Source organism: Loxodonta africana, chromosome 10 (assembly GCF_030014295.1).
Source record: "Loxodonta africana isolate mLoxAfr1 chromosome 10, mLoxAfr1.hap2, whole genome shotgun sequence".
NCBI classification, from domain to species: Eukaryota; Metazoa; Chordata; class Mammalia; order Proboscidea; family Elephantidae; genus Loxodonta; species Loxodonta africana.
In genome coordinates, this window is record NC_087351.1 from 117,337,821 (window position 1) to 117,356,466 (window position 18,646).

General features: G+C 62.8%; 2 protein-coding genes across 5 annotated transcripts; one reads left to right on the forward strand and one right to left on the reverse strand.

The window, feature by feature from the left end:
- Positions 1-1,024: 1,024 nt before the first annotated feature.
- On the forward strand, positions 1,025-17,901 carry TRMT61A (tRNA methyltransferase 61A). Of its 3 annotated transcripts, none has more exons than XM_064293032.1 (4): positions 1,025-1,136; positions 12,904-13,246; positions 14,870-15,136; positions 16,656-17,901. In XM_064293032.1, exons 2-4 carry the CDS (start codon positions 12,916-12,918, stop codon positions 16,910-16,912), a joined length of 855 nt encoding a protein of 284 aa, XP_064149102.1. In that variant the 5' UTR covers positions 1,025-1,136; positions 12,904-12,915; the 3' UTR covers positions 16,913-17,901. The 3 variants fall into 3 exon arrangements, with proteins under 3 accessions (XP_064149102.1, XP_064149101.1, XP_023402357.1); XM_064293031.1 differs by lacking the exon at positions 1,025-1,136 and adding an exon at positions 12,171-12,263; XM_023546589.2 differs by lacking the exon at positions 1,025-1,136 and adding an exon at positions 12,283-12,461.
- CKB (creatine kinase B) lies at positions 4,219-7,414 on the reverse strand. Of its 2 annotated transcripts, XM_064293030.1 has the most exons (8): positions 7,361-7,414; positions 6,903-7,110; positions 6,524-6,678; positions 6,303-6,435; positions 5,856-6,027; positions 5,004-5,127; positions 4,659-4,848; positions 4,219-4,572 (listed from the first exon to the last, which is right to left on the reverse strand). In XM_064293030.1, exons 2-8 carry the CDS (start codon positions 7,093-7,095, stop codon positions 4,394-4,396), a joined length of 1,146 nt encoding a protein of 381 aa, XP_064149100.1. In that variant the 5' UTR covers positions 7,096-7,110; positions 7,361-7,414; the 3' UTR covers positions 4,219-4,393. The 2 variants fall into 2 exon arrangements, with proteins under 2 accessions (XP_064149100.1, XP_010587156.3); XM_010588854.3 differs by lacking the exon at positions 7,361-7,414 and having other exon boundaries at positions 6,903-7,253.
- Positions 17,902-18,646: the final 745 nt, after the last annotated feature.

The window sequence follows — 18,646 nt, forward strand, 5'->3', positions numbered from 1 at the left end:
CTTTAATGGAAGTTTTTGATTGTTTCTGCTGTGTATTTCTGGAAGAACCACCTGTACCAATGGCAGCTCTGCCCCTGTCGGGGGGAGGGTAACAGGAAAACCTGAACCCCAACCCCCAAGTCCTCAGCATCGTCGCAGAGAGAAACAGTTCTACAGCAGGGGACCCGATAAAGGACAAAGCCCAAGGAAGATGATGGGCGAGGACTAGGCAGGTCCAGAGACAGAGGGAACCCAGCCTCCATCAGACAAAAGCCTGCCGTCACACCGACGTCCCTGATCCTGCCACGGGACCTCCCCCCATATGCCATCGTGAGGGCAGATACAGTGGCTCTGCTTTGGAGCCACAGATGCCCAGTGCCGGTTGAGTTCCAGGGCGGGTCACTCTTGCAAGTCCTCAATTGGCAGTGGGGTCACCACAGGTCAGAGCAGGATTCCAGCACACGCCCATCACCAGGTCACTGGTGCTGATGACATGGGGCAGAGGTGTGACAGGGTGACTGGATGGAGCAAGGCGGAGGCGCTGCCCTCCCTGTGGGACCTCCCTGGGGAGCATCAGGCAGCCAGCCCAGGTGTTACCACATGGCTGCATCTAGCTGCAAGGGGGTGCTGGAAGTCTTTGACCTGGGCAGCTACATGCTCAGCCGAAAACCTTAGTTTGCTTATAAAACCAAGGGGATGCACTGCTGCAGGAGACAAGCAGCTGCCTCTGCCCCGGGATTAGAAACGTGTGGAGCCGGTTGCAAGCCTCTTCTCTGATCTTCACGTCACTTATTGGCAAAATCTGGTCTTAGCTTTTGATAGTGCCCAGCCCTGAGAGGAGAGTGGAGGTCAGAACTTGCTGAGTGAAGCACAGCTCCCTCACTTCTTTCTCTGTTGAGCAGAGCAGAGCCAGCTGTGTGCCAGGGTGGGCTAACTGGGTCCCTGCAGGCAGATACAGCCAGGGGTCTTCTTGATCCACACATAAAAGGCCCCTGGGTGGCTCAAACAGTTTACACTCAACTAAATTTTTTTTTTTTAGTAATCCAGAGGTTGGCTGTTCGAACCCCCCGAGCAGTGCCTTGCAAGAAAGGGCTGGTGAACAGCTTCTGTAGAGATCACAGTGAAGAAAACCCTGTGGAGAGTACTACCTTGTCACAGTGAGTTTGGTTTTTCCCCACAGCAGTACCAAAAAAACGTAGACAAATGCCTGCCTGCTCTGTGCTGAAATGTTGCCACTTGGGTGGTAGAAATCTCCCGGCCAGAAAGATGACTTCTTGCCAGTCAGGAGGGTTTCCTGGTAGAATCCATGTGAGTGAAATGCCCAGTCCCCTAGGGAGATTTAAGAAGCTGTGTTAAGCACCACGTTGGCTCAGAAACAGAAGTGCAGAAGCACCCCCCCTCCCGCCCAGACTTAGGACAGCCTGCACATGGGTGCTCTAGAATGTTTCTGAAAGTGGAAAGCCCTAGGATTTGGAGCTCTCACCAGTGACCTTGGGCCAATCCCTTCTCGTCCCCAAGCCTCAGTTTCCCCATCTCTCGGAGAAAACTCCTTCCCCGCTGAACCTCCAGGTGACGGTAGACCGGGAGGAGGATTGGCAGTAAAGTCCTGCTGCTGACTGCTGTCTCCCACCAATTGTGACACACCACTGTGAAAAATTGACTTTAGCTTATGTAAGGAATATATGGTCACAGTAGAAAATTTGGAAAGTAAGGTACAAAAAGGGAAGTCACCTGGTGTCTCACCACCCACAGCTGACTGCTGTTCTTTAGGTCTCACTCCCACACATACTCTGTGTGGGCTCTCGGGGTACAGACTGTCTTATAACCTGCTTATACACGTCAGCTTTTCAAATATGTCACGTCGAAACGTTCACGCTGCACTTAGCATCTACACGGGGCCTTTTGGGGAGGGGAGTGTCAACAACCCTTTATTGCTCTTCACTGTTAGGAGTGTTATTGTCTCATTCTGGGGGCAGTGGTTCTCAGAGGAGGACAGAGGCGATTTTGCCCCCTGGGGGTCATTTGGCCAGGCCTGGAGATAACTTTTGGTTGTCGGGGGGTGGTCCTCGCGTCTGGTGGGTAGAGGCAGGGATCCTGCTGAACGCCCTGCAGTGCCCAAGACGCCCCCACCACAGAATCGTCCAGCCGGGACAGCCGTAGTGCTGGGGTGGAGAAACCCTGCTGCAGGATTATTTCCTGGATATGACATGTCTGGATCACCAGTGTGGATGCAGTCGTGTTCCTGGTGGTTGGTTAGACTGCCCCCCAGAAAGATCAGCATCCTGACCAGGCAGGCATTTCTCACACTCCCACGTCTGACCCCGATTTCCGGGAGAAGTAACCTCGCCCAGCTAAAGGGCTCTGGAACCCAGAGGACACTGCATGACTGGAAGTTCCCTGGGCCTAGCTGGTGAGGGCTGCCAGGAACCACTGCTTCCCTGTGTTCAGCCCCGCCTTGTCCCAGAAAGAACTCAGGCAGCTGTCAGAAGTGCAGGCAATACAGCAAGGTTAACGGGAATGAAGTGAGGGGGAGACTGCAGATAGAAGGCAGGCGCCCTGTGAAGCAGTGGCTCCCAGCACAGGCTCAGGACACTGCTCAGAGCTTGTCGGGAGCCCAGCTCACTTCTCCGTGCAGGGCTCCGGCCAGGGCACCCGCAGCCACCTGGCCAGGCTCTTGTCTGCCAGAATCGGCAGCTGGCTCAGGCAGTGCTTTCTGGGGGATCCAGGGTCCTTTGGGCTGTGGTACAGCTGAGGTGAGGATGGTGGAGCCAGCCAGAGAGGCGTCCTCCTGCCTGAGAGAAGTTCTGCACAGTTGCAGGGTGGCGTGCAGCCGGGCCCTGGCCCTCCGGGTCATCCTTTGATCACTGTGGGCTCAGGGAATGACCAGCTCTGGCACCGAGGTGTGCAAAGGGGAGCATGGAAGTTTTTCTTCATCGAGAAGTAGCCTGTCGCCAGGCCCTGGGAGCTGTTTCTGTCACGTATTGAGGGGAGAGAGGAGGGGTGTCCTGGGAGGACAGCAATGTCCAGGAGACCCCCAGCCGCAGCATGGAAGCCTCACTGTGGGGTCGGCCTCACACTAATCCCTGCAGGGATCACTTGTCAATACTGGTGACACATTCCAGGCTAGGCAGGCTTCACACAGAGCTGGGTGTCCCCAGGGAGGGGGTGCCCTCCTGACAGCTCCTGTCCCCCAAGTCAGCCCACAGTCCACCAAGTCCTGACTGGCCTGCGGAGGACACAGCTGAGGAAACAGGAGCGTCTCCAGCTGGGCCTGATGGGTGCACACCCTGCAGAGGGGCAAGCCAGACCAGCCCCCCAGCCTCCAGCCAGAAAGGGCTTGAGTGCAGCCTGATCACCCCTGACCCTCTGCAGCTGACACTGTGGGTGGGCCAGGGAGACAGCATCTTCCAGCCCAGCGCAGGAATGGGGGTGTCCACACACCGACCCCTCCTTTGTTTCCGGCAGAGGGCGGGGGCCACGACCATGCCCCGTTTCTCTGGCTGCATGGTGGCCTGGGAGGGAAGGTAAGGAAGTCGGGGTGGCCCGACCTTGATGCCGGGGTGAGTGCAGAGGCGGTTATCGCCGGCAGGTGGCAGCGCAGGCTGTCCTCGGAGCTGGGGGTCTGGACGCCCCCGGCCCCCCAGGCCGCCTCTGCACTGAGCTTCGGCGGCCGCCCCAGGTGCCACCCGCAGCGGGACCGGGCGGGGGCGGCGGCAGCTGGGGGGCAGGGACCAGGGAGACCCTGAGCAGCTACTCCCGAGAGGAGGCTGAGCCTGGAGCCAGCGAGAGGGCGGTGCTGCGGAGCCTGGAGGCGCAGGGGGTGGGGGGGGAGGTTCCGCAGAGTGGTATGGGGGCGCCGAGGAAGGGGCAGAGCTTGGTTCTGCTTTGCTGACTGGGAAGGCTGGCTTAGGAACAGCGTTGGTGGTGGGGGGAGGATCAGAAAGGTATCAAGTTTCCTGGCTCCTGCCTCCCAACTCAGCTCTTCACGCCTACCCCATCCTGCAAGGCGAGGTGGAGGCGGTGGAAAGTGCCAGGCCAACCCAGCTGGAGCCGTGGATGCTGGGGTTCAGCGCCTGGAGTTCCCCCCCACCCCACCCTCATGCCTGCAGGATGGCCCAGCGGTGCGTATGGGCGAGGACTGGGGGCGCAGGGGGACCACCTCCAGTCCTTAGAGAAAGCTGAGGCAGCCCAGGACCCAGCTGGCTTCCCTGGGGTGGGGGACACGGCTTGGAGACCGAGGCAGGCCAAAATCCTAGTTTATTTCAGCATCAGCGACATCTTACCCATCAAAAAATAAACTCTACCACGGGCTACAGAGGAGGCTCTACGGCGAGGCTAAGGGCTCAGCCGCCAGGCGTGGGGGTCAGCGGGCACTGCCCGGCAATAAATTAGCGGCGGGCTGGGGGGCGCGGGCTCACTTCTGGGCGGGAATCAGGTCGTCGATGGCCCGGCCCTGCTCCAGCCGCTGCTCCATCTCGATGAGCAGCTTCACGCCGTCCACCACCATCTGCACCAGCTCCACCTCCGAGAAGCCCAGGCGGTCGGCGTTGGAGACGTCGAAGACCCCGCCCACGGCGGCCGTGTCCACACCGCCTGGAGAGGCGTCGGCGTCAGGACCACGGACGGAATGCGGGCTGCCCGAGGGGAGAGGGCTCAGCGTCCTCACCGGCCCCACTCACCTGTGCCTCGCTTCTGAAGCCGCAGCCGCTTGAGCACCTCGGAGAACTTCTCGTGCTTGCCCAGGTGGGGCAGCTTAATGTGCACACCTGCCCGCAGCCCTGTGCCCAGGTTGGAGGGGCAGGTGAGGATGTAGCCCAGGTGAGGGTTCCACATGAACTCGTAGTTCTTCGACTTGAAGAGTGTTTCGATCTGAAGGCCGACAAAAGGGCATGAAAAGGGAGGCCCAGTGGGGCATCCCCAAGACCAGCCAGCTGGCTCCCCGCCCGTGCTGTGGGCCTGGCGCTGCCCCTCCCGGCACTAAGCCACCACCAGCCGGCGGCCTAGGGTCTTGGCGGCAGGCTGACCTGGGTGAGGCCGTTGCAGAAGCGAGTGAACACCTCCTTCATGTTGCCCCCCTTCTGCATGGAGATGACCCGCAGGTGGTCCTCCTCGTTGATCCACACCAGGAATGTTTTATTGTCATTGTGCCTGGGGGAGCGGAACGGTCACGCCGCTCCTCCCCGCCTTGGGCACATCCAGAAAAACCCCTGGGGGTCCCCAGGCCCCACCCAACCCAGGAGAACCTGACAAATTCCTGAGCACCAGTTCCAGCGTTACCCAGAGTGTGGGCGGCTGCCAAGACCCCAGCCCAGACACCCTCCGGGGGAGGCAAGAGTCCAGGACACGTGAAGGAGGGAGGAAAGAAAGAGCCCTGGCTCCAATCCTCCTGCCAGGCATTTGCTGGGTGGTCACAGGTACTTCACCTCCCTCTCTGGCTCAGCCCTCCCCCAACCTATAAGGGGCAAAGGAGGCAGAGCTGTATCTGGGCCCTGAAGGTCGCCCCCCCCCCTCCCCGCCAAGCACCGTCTGGAGGAAGCTTCTGCGTCACCCAGCACCTTACAGAGTCCCCGCGGGGGGAGGAGGGGAGAAAGAAGAGCGAAAACAAGACGCTCCGGCTCCCAAAATGGGGGCGGAGGAGCCGCCAACAGACTCATTCCCCCACCTCAAAGACAGGGAGGCTGAGGCTTCCACCTGCCGGAGGGGAGCCCTTCACGTACCTGCGTGGCCAAGGTCACCTGGGCCACCTGCGAGACCTGGGCAGTGCCAAACCAGGACTCAGAGGGCGGCCCCTCCCCTCCCTCCTCGGAGTAGGCCCCACCCCCCCGGGGGAGGGCGAAAGGGACCGGGAGCCGGGCGTCCGCGGGAGGAGGGCGCACCAGATGCCGCGGGCGTCCGGCCAGTCGCGGGCCATGCCGGAGGCCAGCAGCAGGGGCGACACGGGCTTGTCGAAGAGGAAGTGGTCGTCGATGAGCTGCTGCTGCTCCGCCTCGGTCATGCTCTTGAGCGCGTAGTACCTGCCCGACAGGTCGCCGTCCAGGCTGGATAGGGCTGCGGAAGGGCGCGCTCAGGGGGCGGCCTGCCCACGCTGTGCCCCGCCACTACCACTAGCGACATGAACGTGCCCCTACTCCTCCGGCCCGTCCCTCCCCATTGCGGGAGTCCAGTCTGCCCCGCCCGGGGCGGTGGGCCCCAGGCCCGTGGTCCGCGCGGGGCTGGGCCGCGGTCCGTCCCGGAAACCGGACCCTAGCGGTGCTTAGATAAGACGCAGCGGCGGCTCGAGTGACACTCGGGTAAACAGTGCGGGGACTGGGAGCGGGCCCCACCTTCCACAGCCAGCTTCTCGATGGCGCGGCGCTCTCCGCGGCTGCAGTGCGGCGGGAGACAGAAGCCGCGGATGCTGCGGCCGGTGCGCACCCGCGAGCTCAGCACGTAGTTGGGGTCCAGGTCGTCGCCTCCCTGGGAGTCGAACGGTGGGAGGTGAGCGCCGGCGCCCCTCCCACTACTCCGCGCCCCTGCCCCGCGGGCTCCCCAGCCGCGCCCGCACCTGCAAGTTGTCGGCATTGAGGTCGGTCTTGTGCTCATCGCTGGGCTTGTAGCCGCCGTGCCGGTCCTCGATGATGGGGTCAAAGAGTTCCTTGAACACGTCGTAGGACTCCTCGTCGCCCGCCACGCAGCCCACGGTCATGATGTACGGGTGGCCTGGGGGGCAGCGAGACGGGGGCAGTGACGTCACTGCAGGCCGAGCCAGCCGCGGAGGACCCTGCGGCTGAGCTCAGGAAGGGGATCACGGGGACATCTGCAAGGGGGGCGCCGGGACCCTGACCTCCGGGAGGGTCTGCAGGTGGGCACCGGGACTCCGACCCCGGGGGGAGGTGCTCTTACGGGGGAAGGGGGCTCCGGGACCCCGGCCCGGGGTCGCATACCGGGGTTGTCCACGCCGGTCTGGATGACGTCGTCCAAAGTGAAGCCACTCGGTGTGCTCTTGGCGCGCAGCTCGGCGTACAGCTCAGGGGTCAGCACTTTGGCCATGTGGTTGTTGTGGCCGCTCAGGTCGGGGAACTCGTCCTCCGCCGGGAAGCGCAGCTTAAGCGCGTTGTGGCTGTTGGAGAAGGGCATGGCGGCGGCGACGGGCTGCGGGAGAAGGTGGTCAGCGGGGCCCCGTAGACCCTCCCGGGTCCCCGAGCCCGGCTCCGACCCCTGCTGTCCCCGGGACACGGCCAAGGTCATCAGGGCCCGCAGCGCCGGAGCTGAGGGTCGTGTGCTGAGACCCAGCGAGTGCACACAGCCCAGGCTCCCTCGCTGTGCGCCCCAAGCGGTGATGCCGCGCGCCCCCGCGCCCCGAGCGTCCCAGCGTCCGAGGCTGGGCCTCCGGCCCACTCACCGGGCGGCCGGGCGGGGCGCGGGCTCGGCGGCGTCAGCGGCGGCTCCGGGCGCGGCGCAGACGAACAGCGGCAGCTCCGCGCTCCCGCGCCTCTTAAGGGGCGCCAAGCGGGCCGCCCATTGGCCGCTATTTATAGCCCATTCATTCCATTGGCCCACTCTGCGGGGTGGTGCAGTCGCTTTGTCCTCTGCCGGCAGCCCCCCACACCCCCCTCAGGCCGCCCACCCGGTGGTCCCCTCTCGGGGACCCCGCGCATCCTGTCCGGCACCCTCCAGGACCCTGAAGCCGGACCCCAGGCTCTTGAATGTCCTGGACCTTCATCCCCACCCGCGCTCCGCCTCCGGGCGGGAAACTGAGGCCCAAGAGCCACCCGACACTTGGGGACGCTCAGGCTCTTCCTCACCCCGGCTCCTACCCTCCCTCATCCCGCGGGTCCCCGAGGTGGCCACAGCGAGGGGCCGGCGAGAGCGTCCGGGGTTCCACAGCACATACTGCCCTCCCCGCCCCCTCCGCGCCGGCTGGGAGCCGCCGCCGACCTTCCTCAAGGTGCCCGCAGGCGTCTCTTTGGCAATCTTGGTGCAGAGCGAAGGAGCGCGGGAGGCCTAGTCTGGCTGCAGCCCAGCCCGCTGGCCCCCGCGGCGCCCTGACCTTGGGCAAGGCCGGGGCTCCCAGGAATCCGAGCAGAGACCCTCGGACCCAGGCCCTTCTGGCACAGATTCGGGGAGACTGTGGCTCTGAGAGGCTGCCCTCACAGCCTCCAGACCTCAACCCCGGGCCTCTCAGAAGGAGACAAGTTCCTCTCACCGCCCACCCTCTATCCAAAGAGCGGTCCCCACACACGCAAGGCAGAGGCTGGGGGAGGAAACGCTAATAAACAATATATGTGAGATGCCAAGTCCCACTAGTAATCAGGATCATGTATATTCAAACAATGACCTCACCGTCCCCCAACACGGGGAGGATGGCAAAACTGCCAAAGACTGACACCCTGGAGAGGGAGTGATGTCCGGAGGCTCTGGTGCTCAAGCTGCCGAGCAACTGTGAATGGCTACACCCTTTTTGGAAAGTAATTTGGCAGTATCTGTGTGTACTCTGTGACCCAGCAATCCCACTTCTAGGAATCCAGCCCGTGGAGAGGACAGCCTCCGTTCTTTGCAGACAGACCAGAGATGGAGGCCGGAGGACCCCAATCTAGAAACAGCCCATGGCGGGGGGGGGGGGGGGGGGGGGCGGTGGCGAGTGCTGGCAAGTGTGGGATAGTATGTAGCTATTTAAAAAAAAGGTGTTGTTTGGAGCCTGTGTGAGAAATGTCCCCAACTTGTTGCTAATAGAGCAAGAAAGGGGGAACCCCTGTACCCTCGGAGATTTGACCAAATCTGTGGGCAAACTGCACAGCCAGCACCTTGGCCGGTGATGGGCCTGGGCAGCAAGAGAACGTCATCCTGCTGTTGCCTGAAAATGGCTGTGAGCAGGCGACCAGGTGACTCAAATGACATCAGGAAATAGGTGCCACTGAGGAGAGGACATTGGAGCCTGAGCCCTGAAGGACAGCCCCTTGAGCTGCACTTGGAGGAAGCAGCGCCCCATACCAAGCTGCCCCGGTGACCACAAAGGGGACTCTGCTCCTTCCCTCCCTCACCTCCTGCTGCACCCTGCTCCAAGCAAGCATTGTTTTTCCAGCAATAAAATAAACCAATCTTAAACAGGCGAATGGCCTGGATGGCCGGACAGCAGGTGTCCCTTAAGCTTGGAATTCCTCCACTCTCCCTCCCTAAGCAGCCCCTCCTGCAATTTTAGAAATATCTGCAGCTGCCCCCCCTCACCCCCGTGATGGGCTCAAGTTTCTGTTTCTAGAGACGGAGCTGCCACCCCTGTGGCTTTTCAGACGGTAGGGGGTTGTGGTGCACTCTGGGCTTCCTCTTTGTCCTTGGCCTCTTCCACTTCTCTGACATCCACCCTCCCTCACCCTGGGCAACAGAGGGCCTGGAAGAAAAGACCGGCCACCCCAACTCCTTCCAGGGGCAGGGCAGGACTTGCCGAGGTTCTGCACCAACAATCCTCAGGCCCCTGAGGCGGTATTTTTGTCTTCGTTTGTTTTGCAGATGAGCAAAGAGAGCTCAGATGTTGGGTGACACAGTGCCAAGTCAGAGGTCCTGCATCCCCCCAATGTCCTGGAGTGCCTAGCCCTGTGCTAAATGACCCGGGGCAGCCCTCCAGGCAAACCTGAGCTAGACATGCCTGACAGTGAGTGGCAGGCTGACAGTTGGGATGGCGAGCAAGGCAGGGGAGAGGGGTGGGGGAAGCTGGAGCTCCTGGTCCAAATGTCAGGGCGTCCTTGGAAACTTCTGCTTGGAAGCGTTGGTGGTCCCTAGAGTAGGGGGGTACAGGCAGGGGCCTGGGGGTGCCAGCCAGAAGAACACAGAGTCCAAGCAAAGCTGGCTATCATCTGTGGATCCCCCACTGCCCCCAGGGCCCACAGGAGCCGGTTTGGCGGCGTCCTGGAGCAAGAAGATGGTGACATCACTGGGCCAGTTTGTGGTCCACGTTCCTCAGAAATCACACCCAGTCACACATTAACCACTGGCCCTGGGGGTTGGTGCTGGAGCCTCAAAGGATTCCAGGCATTTCCTGCACGGAACACAGGCAGCTCCATGGGGCAGGGCCAGGGGTGGGGGGTGGGCCAGGCTGAGCAAATGCAGAGGCATGAAGGGGGAGGGCAGGCCAGGCTTCAGACAGGGAAACGGTGGGTGGCGAGGTGCCCTTGGAGCTGGGCTGGGCCACCACCGCCTCCCACGCTGCAGCCCCGGAGGCCTCAGAGCCCAAAGGGGAAGTCAGTGGGAGTCAGGAGAGACCAGGGGCTGCCTTAGGGTCACAGAGTAGGGCAGCAGGAGGATCCTCCTGGGGCCTCAGCTCACCTAACCCCACCAGGCATGCTGGCAGAGCAACCTTCTCCAGGCGGCACCCTGAGCAGCTCCCCTCCTCCAGGCGACCCTCTTCTCCAGGGCCTCCTGTGGCCCGTTCCTACCTTCCTTTAAGTCTGCTATTGGTTCTCTGAGGCCAGGTAGACTGACTTCCAATCCCAATCCCATTTTGGCCAGATTAGCTATGTGGCCTTAGGCAAATTCCTTAGCCTCTTTGAGCCTCCATTTCCCCATCTGTGAAGTGGTCCCTCCCTCACAGGATTGTGAGGAGAATTCAGAGAGAAGACACTGAGCTGGGCATATTATAGAACTAATTCTTGTGAGCAGAGCCCCAGGTACAAACCCTGGAGGGCTGCCCTGAGAATCAGCTGGGGCCTGGGGACCTGCTGTTGTTCAGGGATGGAGTAGCTCTGTGGAGACTGCCTAGAGGAGGCGGCACTGGAAGAGCTGGCCAGCCAGCCAAGGACTGCAAGGCAAGTGGAAGTGAGGCCACGGGAAACCACCACCGAGTCACCACATCCTGATTTAGCCTCTTAGCAGTGCCCAGCCTCCACTCCGCAAGGCTGCTGGGAAGCTAGGGAAGAGGGGCTCCCATAAGTGGAAAGTCGAGGACCCCCAGGGGAGCAATTAAGAGGTGATTCAGGCGTCACCGAGTTAGCAGCCAGAACACAGGCTGGGAGGGGGCGGTGGAGTGGGACTGGTGTCTCAATGACCAAGAGCAGGAGGCAGTGAGGCTGCACAGCCTTTGGGCAGCTGGGGCCTGAGTGGTGACTTCACAGGGACATAAGCCATAACCAGGGGAGGCCACTGAAGGCCTCTCACCATCTGACTCCCTAGGGCCCCAAGGCCGGCCCAGCCAGGGCAGGGGCAGGGAGGGCCCGAGGTCAGGCAAGAGCCTGGCCCCACAGGCTGGCAGCACTGTAGGTACAGGCTTGCCCTGAGGGGTCTGGCCACCCCCATTTCACCAGGAGACAAGGCTGGAGGAGCCTGGGGGCTGGGGAGTGCAGCCCTGTGTGGGTTCCTGGGTCATTGCCTGCTGAGAAGACACTCTGCGTTCAGGCCCAAGCTAAGCTCCTGACCTGCTGGGTGTGTGTGGGTGTCTCTCTCCCTCTCTGGTCCCTGGGACTAAAAGGACATGCTCTGGTCACAGGGGCTGAGGAAGGGAGGAAGACAGCTATGTCCCCCACCCCCCCACACACACACTCTCCTAGGACCTGGCTCTGAATTAGCCAGGCCGACGACACAGGACCCCGCTCCACTTCCTTTTCGATCCCAGGCCCCGCGCATGGCTTCTAGCCCTATGCAGACCCCAAAGTAAGCCCCATTTATCAAGCGCTCCGTTGCCCTAGGCCTCGCAGTGGACAGGGCCCCTTCCCTTTTTTGAAGTAGTGACGCGGCGGCTTGCTGGTGGGTAAGCCCCTCCTGGGAGAGGTTGGGGGGTCGGGGGCCAGGGTCGTTCGGCTCCACCCCGGACCCGCGCTGGGCCTCGGGCTGACTGCGGCAGAGCTTCCTGGGCCGGCCTCTGACAGCGACCCCATTTCCTGAGAGTCCTGGGTCCTACAGAGCGGTTTGCAATGACGACGTGTCTGCGGAGGGGATTGGGCAGCTCTCCCGGGGGCCCAGGGCTGTCAGAACCCCAGGTGCCATGGCAACGCCCCGACATGCGCCTTGAGGGCACAGAGGAGGCCTGAAGGCCCGCAGCGCCGGCGGCCGGGACGTCCCCGCCACGGAGGAGCTGGACCATGTCCTCCGTCTTCTGTGGCCACGAGAACGTGCCAGCGGAGGAATTCACACTAGGAAGTCAGTCGAGCAGGGACCGTGCGGGTAGCGGGTACGCTGCCCCGTTCTCCCAGGAGCCCGCGCGCGGCGGGGCGGGCGGGGCCGGCCGGACGTCATCAGAGCGCGCCGCGTCGGAGCCGGAAGTTGCGCGTCGTCGCCGCGCGTCGCGGAGCCACGTGCGGAGCCTCCGCGAGCTGTCGCCGGTAAGCCCCGAGGGGCGCTGACGGGGACCGTGCGTGGGTGGGCTCCCCGCGGGCCCCGCGCTGTTCGTGGCCCTGCGCAGGCCGGGCCCGAGTTCTCGTTTGCGGTCCGCGTCCGGTCCCCAGCCCCTGCCTGTGGAGCTCTTACTTCTCTGAATCCCCACGGCTGTTGGCGAGAAGCCGGCCTTCGGGGAGACCGGGGTTCGTAGTTTGGTGGAATCAAGCCTCTCTTGGAGGTGACCGCTAGCCGCTTGCTGCTTCCCTGCTGGTGATCACCCCCAAAGGCCACTCTCTCATCTCACACTCGGGAGCTGGGAGTCCTGCTCCTGGGGGGAGGGTGAGGAGAGGGACCTTATTTTGTGGGAATGTTTGGGTTCCTTTTTTGGCGTTGCCGGGCCTCAGTCTCCGCATCCGTGATTTGGGCTGATGGCCTCAGTCTCCTATCCCAGACCACGCAGAGCTTCAGCTGTCAGGCTTGGGCGCCCCTGGTGACTGGAGGTGGCCGCGTGTCGGGCGGTGCCAGGACTGAGCCACCCCACCCCCAGTGCTCAGGGCCTGGGCTTCACAGCCTGGGCTCCAGGCCCACACCCTGCCTCCCAGCCAGCCCCCTCGCCTGCTCATGCTCACATGCGCCTCCCCCCAGGCCCTGTGCACCATGAGCTTCGTAGAGTACGAAGAGCTGATCAAAGAGGGTGACACGGCCATCCTGTCGCTGGGCCATGGCGCAATGGTGGCCGTGCGTGTGCAGCGGGGGGCGCAGACGCAAACCCGGCATGGCGTCCTGCGGCACTCGGCCGACCTCATCGGCCGCCCCTTCGGCTCCAAGGTGACCTGCGGCCGAGGCGGCTGGGTGTATGTGCTGCACCCCACGCCCGAGCTCTGGACGCTGAACCTGCCGCACCGCACACAGATCCTCTACTCCACCGACATCGCGCTGCTCACCATGATGCTGGAGCTGCGACCCGGCTCTGTGGTCTGTGAATCCGGTGAGTTCTCGTGCTGCCTCCAAGTAACTTGGAAAAGTGGCGGCAGAGGTGGTGGTCAGAGCCAGCGTCCATTCTGCCTTCTTGCAGACAGGCCTAGCTGCTGGGTCTTGACTGCCAGTCTTGCTCTTTGTCACTGTTCTCTGGTGGCCCAGGGTGGGGTTTCTGTCCTGCAGGGGTCAGTGATCTCCCTGAGCTGCCCAGGGCAAGCCCACCTGCTTGTTGACCCATGCACCCTGGGTACAGCAGCGAACAGAGCTGGCCAGACTCTCCTTCAGGCTCACGGACTAGTTGGGGGAGACAGGTGGCAAGCTTAAAAATAAAACATGGGGTATGTCAAAAGTTTGAGGGTCTGTGGAGAAAAACGAGGCAGGGTAAGGTGGACAAGAGTGCAGTTTTAATAGGGTGGCCTGGGCCAGCCCCATGGAGAGGATGATGCTTGACTAAAGCCTGGAAGGGGTGAGGGAGCCAGCCCTGCAGGTACCTGGGATGTGCATTCCAGCAGAGGCAAAGGCTGGTGCCCAGACCCTGGGCTGGTAGTGATCTTGGTGCAAACAGAACCAGAGAGGAGGCCAGCGTGATTGCTTCTGTTTGAGCAGAACCTTTCTGGGGACTTGACTGCAAGGAAGCCTCTTGGAGGCCGAGGCTGACATCCAAGTGAGAGGTGACTGAGGGACTTGGCCTCGTAGCCCTGGGGAGGGGCCTGCTTGGGGGTGGGGCCAGGCCATTGCTGGTGCTGACCAAGGTACTGACTTCCAGGCTCTGGTCCCTCTGGTCAGGGAGGAGGGGGGCGCCTGGTCCAGGGCTCTCTGGAGGAGGTGAACGGGACCCTAGGGCTGTTTTCTGAGGGGTGCACTCTAGGTGGGGGGCAGCCTGTGCCTACCCATGGTAAGGTCCTCATCTGCCGCCAGCGTGAGCACCATGGCCATTGACCAGGACCGGGCTGCCAATGGAAGGCCCACCCCTGTTCCTTCCCAACTCACACACAGAGGTGGGGGGGGGGGCACCTGGGGTGGAGACTGGGCCCCACATGTGGCTAGATCCCCAGCATGTCCTCATGGGCCGGGCAGCCAGAGGACAGGGCTGTGCCAAGTTCCCTGCATGCTGCTGCTGACTTCTTGAGGGCTCAGGCCATCCTTTTCCCTCTCTGGGCCTGTTTCTCCATGTGGAGGGCAGGATGGATCCTGTGGCCCAGGTGAACACTTTGAAATGGTTGGTCAGAAGCTGAACACAGGCCGTAGGCAGAGGGCAGTGGGGGCTGAGCAGAGGTTGGCTATGCCCAGCACAAGGGTGTGGGGAGGTGGCGTGGAGAACAGGACAAGGAGCCATCACCCTACTCCCACGCTGCCTGCATTACCATGCAGGGAACAAGGTATAGCCAACAACCAGGCAGACCAGGCTCCCACCAGGAAGCTCCTGGAGGCCTGGCATGATTGGGGTGCCGTTGATATGATGTGTGTGAGATTGGACCACATGTGTGTAAGGATGGCTCGGAGGGGACCCTTCAGCGAGGCGGTCGAGGAAGACCTCTGAGGCTTGAATGTGTCCGTGGAGGAGACCAGTGGCCAGAGCAGAGTGGGGTGGCTGTGGCGTGTGGCCACCTGACGCCCGCCCGCCCGCCCGCAGGCACTGGCAGCGGCTCCGTGTCCCATGCCATCATCCGCACCATCGCGCCCACGGGCCACCTGCACACGGTGGAATTCCACCAGCAGCGGGCGGAGAAGGCGCAGGAGGAGTTCCGGGAGCATGGCCTCGGCCGCTGGGTGACCGTGCGCAACCAGGACGTGTGCCACAGTGGCTTCGGCGTGAGCCATGCCGCCGATGCCGTCTTCCTGGACATCCCGTCACCCTGGGAGGCCGTGGGCCACGCCTGGGATGCCCTCAAGGCTGAAGGTGCGTTGGGGCTGGGTTCAGGGGTGGCCGAGGGCGCCCAAGTTCCGGGGCCCAGCCTTGGGTCATCTGAGCCACCCAGCTGTGGTGGCCTGAGTGGGGCACATAGGCCTGGCTGGGACTTCCAGGGATGTCACCTAGTGGGGGTTGGTGAGGGGTCAGAGTCAGGGCGAGGGGGCCCTACCCCACAGTGGACAATGTCAGATCCCTGGGGAATGTGACGGGTCAGGGAGAGGCAAGATCGTGTCAAGGGGTTGCCCAAGGTCAGAGGTCACAGGGGCTAGCCCCCGTCCATGCCATTTCTAGCACTGGGTCTGGCAGAGCCTCCCCTCCCCCACCAGCATCAGAGCCGAGTCTGGCGCCTTTTAGGGGAAGGATGCTGTGCGGGGGCGGAGGCGGCCGTCAAGCAGGTGGCCCTGAGCCAGGCAAGCAGCAGCGAGGCCAGGGTTTTTCCCTTTATTGGAGAAGAAGCTGGCTCAGACGCCCAGGTGCCCCCCCTTCCCCTCCCAGCCCAGAGGTGCCATGCGGGTGGGGAGGCTGGACAGGGGATGGGGCCAGGTGCAGCTCGGGGACAGTTCAGGGGCCAGTGGTCTCCTGCTTGCTGTCTCAGCCCAGACCCTGGACCCAGTGTCCCTGGTCTCTGCTGAGGTGGCCTGGCTGCTGGTGGGGGTGGGAGGAAGGCAAGAGACTCCTGGCTTTCCCAACCCTCCACCCCCCATCTCCGCCCTCCTGACCTCTGCTCTCTCCAGTTTTGCCCCTGGGCCCTTGTGGGTTCTCCCTGCTCCATGACACCAATGGAGCCGCCCTGTCCCGGAGAGGCAGGCCCGCTGGCCACTCTGGCCCAGTCTGGGAGAGTCTTTTTCTGTCTGTCTGTCACTCCCTGCATCCTCTGAGCCCTCTCTTCAGGCTTTTCCTTGGCTGGCGGGAACCTGTGCATTGCACCTCGGTTTCCCCAGCAGTGTACACGGGGCTGGGGCACACCTCCTCTAGGTCCCCTCCCTGGGGCATTCCTGGGGGTTCAGGCTCCCAGGACAGAGCTGAGGGAGCAGACCTTGGGCCCCCATGTGTCCCCCCCTGCCAGGACTGTCCCTTGGGGGCTGCTGAGGCCAGGCTGAGTGACAGCGGGGGCCTGGGGGAGGCTCTAGGGGAGAAACAAGAAAGGGCTGTTGGTGCCAACCCGCCCCGTCACCCTTCAAGGCCCATCTGAGTGGAGCCAGTGACAGTCTCTACTTTTCTGTGACAGCCCCTACACCACTGCAGTTCCATCACGGTTGTTGTATTTTTGGAGCTCCTGCTTGCAGGCTCTTCCCCTGCGTCCTGCCCCGCCTCTCACCCTGCAGTGAGCCCTGGCCCTGGGTGGAGAGACAGTGCCCACTGAGTGGCCCAGCTGGGCAATGACTGGCGGCCCCTCCCGGGTGGCTCACAAGGAGGGGTCCTTTGGGGCTCAGGAGGCACCTTGGTTACAAGCAGGGGGCTCTGGGGGGCTGAGTTTCTTCCTCCTCTGACCCCGCCCCACCCGCAGGTGGGCGCCTCTGTTCCTTCTCGCCGTGCATCGAGCAGGTACAGCGCACGTGCCAGGCACTGGCGGCACGCGGCTTCGTGGAGCTGAGCACCATGGAGGTGCTGCCACAGGTCTACAACGTGCGCACCGTCAGCCTACCGCTGCCTGACCTGGGCGCCGGCCCCACCGAGGCCAGCCCCTTCCGCAGTGGCACACCAATGAAGGAGGCCGTGGGCCACACCGGCTACCTAACCTTCGCCACCAAGACGCCAGGCTAGCAGGCAGCCTGTCAGGGACACCATTGCCAGGAGGACCACGGAACCGGGGGGCACCAGCAAAGCTGGGGATGCCAGGAGCATGGCGGGACCAAGGGTGTTGGGAGCCAGGGGACACTGGGGGCACCTTGGAACTGGGGGTACTGGGAGCCAGGAGGACCCTGATCTGAGGCTGGGCAGTGCTGCTCCACCACAGACTGCCTTATATGGCCAGCGGGTGCCTGCCTGGCCTCTGTTTAGAAAGGATAAGTGGGCGGGGCTTAGGCCTCCTGGGTGGCTGAAACGGAGGAGGAGCAACTTTGAGGGATCAGCCCCAGCCTGCCTGCCTACTGGGGGGAGCTTGGCCTCTGGGGATCCCAGCCTACAGCATGGCCTGCTTGTCCCGACTCAGCATCCCATCCTCCTGGCTGACTTGTTCGAGACAGTCTCCACCGCCACAGGCCCCCAGCGTCAGGGACACCCAGGGTCTGACCCTTTCCCTGATGGCCCCAGCAGCTGAGAGGGAGAGGGAGCGAGGTCTCGGGAGGGGGTGGGGGGGGCACCGTGCCCGAGTTCCCCACTGTGTGGGACCAGCTCTTACTAATGTCTGCAGGGGACAGCCCCTGCCCTGCCTCTGTCTCTTTTTACCCACCCCTGGCAGGCACCTCCTGTGGGCCTGGGTGGTGTGAATGTGTGCATACCCCACTGTGGGGGAGGAGGCCCATGGAGGGGGGACTCCAGGGTCCCCTTTGAGGCCCTGTATTACCCAGGGTGTGAACCCTGGCATGTCCGATTCCAGCGTTAGTGGGTCTCCCCTGCCCCTCACAGGGACCTGGGGTGACACCCTCCCACCTCTTCTGCCCCCCCCAACAGAAATGCAAGGTGGGGGAGGAGCAAGCCTTTGCCAGGAGGGCATGAACTTCGTGGTGGGACACTAGGGGGAGGGGAGGGTGAGCCTCAGTTCCCTGTGTGGATTCCCTTCTCTGCCTAGTGGCAGTAAACTCTGGTCCTCACCTGCTTCTCTGCTTCTCTGCACGTCTGGCCCCACTCTGCCTCCCGGGCCCTGGACAAAGACTAGGATGCGGTGGACAAAGGGGCAAGTGTGTGGCCACCCCCCACCCAGTCACAGAAAGGGCCTTTGTCCTGGGGGAGGGGCGTGTGTGTGTAGGGGAGTGTGGGTGTATGTCCGTGTCCCTGAGATCCCTGGGCCCTCCATCCACTGCCTAGCAGAGGAGCGTCTGTCTGTGTCCCTGAGATCCCCGGGCCCTCTATCTACTGCCTGCTTAGGAAGTGTGTCAGTCTGTTTTGCTGAGATCCCTGGGCCCTCCGTCCACTGCCCAGTGGCCCTGCTTGTCGTTAACAGTGTGGGTGCCTGGGCTGTGGGGCTGCCCCCCAGAATTCGAGAAGGCCTCAGGCTGCCAGTCCCCGTGTGGGTGTAGAATATGGGCAGGGGTGGGGCAGCCCCTAGGAGCCCATCATCAGCACTGTTGCTGAGGGACACTGAGCTGGGCAACATGGTGGGGGGACTTCTTCCTGGGGCACCCTGGTCCCTGTGTCATAGGCTGTAGTATGTAGGGTCCTCTTTGCCTGGCCCTAAGTATGGCTGGCTCTGTTTCTCCCTCTGGTCCACCTTGGGCTGGAGCTGACGTAGCCTGGTGAGGCCAGTGACAGGTGTTCCTCAGTGGGCCAGGACCCACTGGCCCTGGCTCCAGGGGATTGTTCCCTTTCACAGCCTGTCCTGACCTCTGACCCCATGCC

What these genes read in the sequence shown, in the direction of transcription:
- CKB (XM_010588854.3), bottom strand. Translation starts at nt 7,206, where the DNA reads ATGACCTTGGCCGTGTCCCGGGGACAGCAGGGGTCGGAGCCGGGCTCG. An exon ending in TCTGCAACGGCCTCACCCAG is followed by an intron (nt 4,849 to 5,003) that starts GTCAGCCTGCCG and finishes GTCGGCCTTCAG; the next exon opens with ATCGAAACACTCTTCAAGTC. An exon ending in GCTTCAGAAGCGAGGCACAG is followed by an intron (nt 4,573 to 4,658) that starts GTGAGTGGGGCC and finishes ACGCCTCTCCAG; the next exon opens with GCGGTGTGGACACGGCCGCC.
- TRMT61A (XM_064293032.1), top strand. Translation starts at nt 12,916, where the DNA reads ATGAGCTTCGTAGAGTACGAAGAGCTGATCAAAGAGGGTGACACGGCC. An exon ending in CTCTGTGGTCTGTGAATCCG is followed by an intron (nt 13,247 to 14,869) that starts GTGAGTTCTCGT and finishes GCCCGCCCGCAG; the next exon opens with GCACTGGCAGCGGCTCCGTG. An exon ending in GGATGCCCTCAAGGCTGAAG is followed by an intron (nt 15,137 to 16,655) that starts GTGCGTTGGGGC and finishes CCCCACCCGCAG; the next exon opens with GTGGGCGCCTCTGTTCCTTC.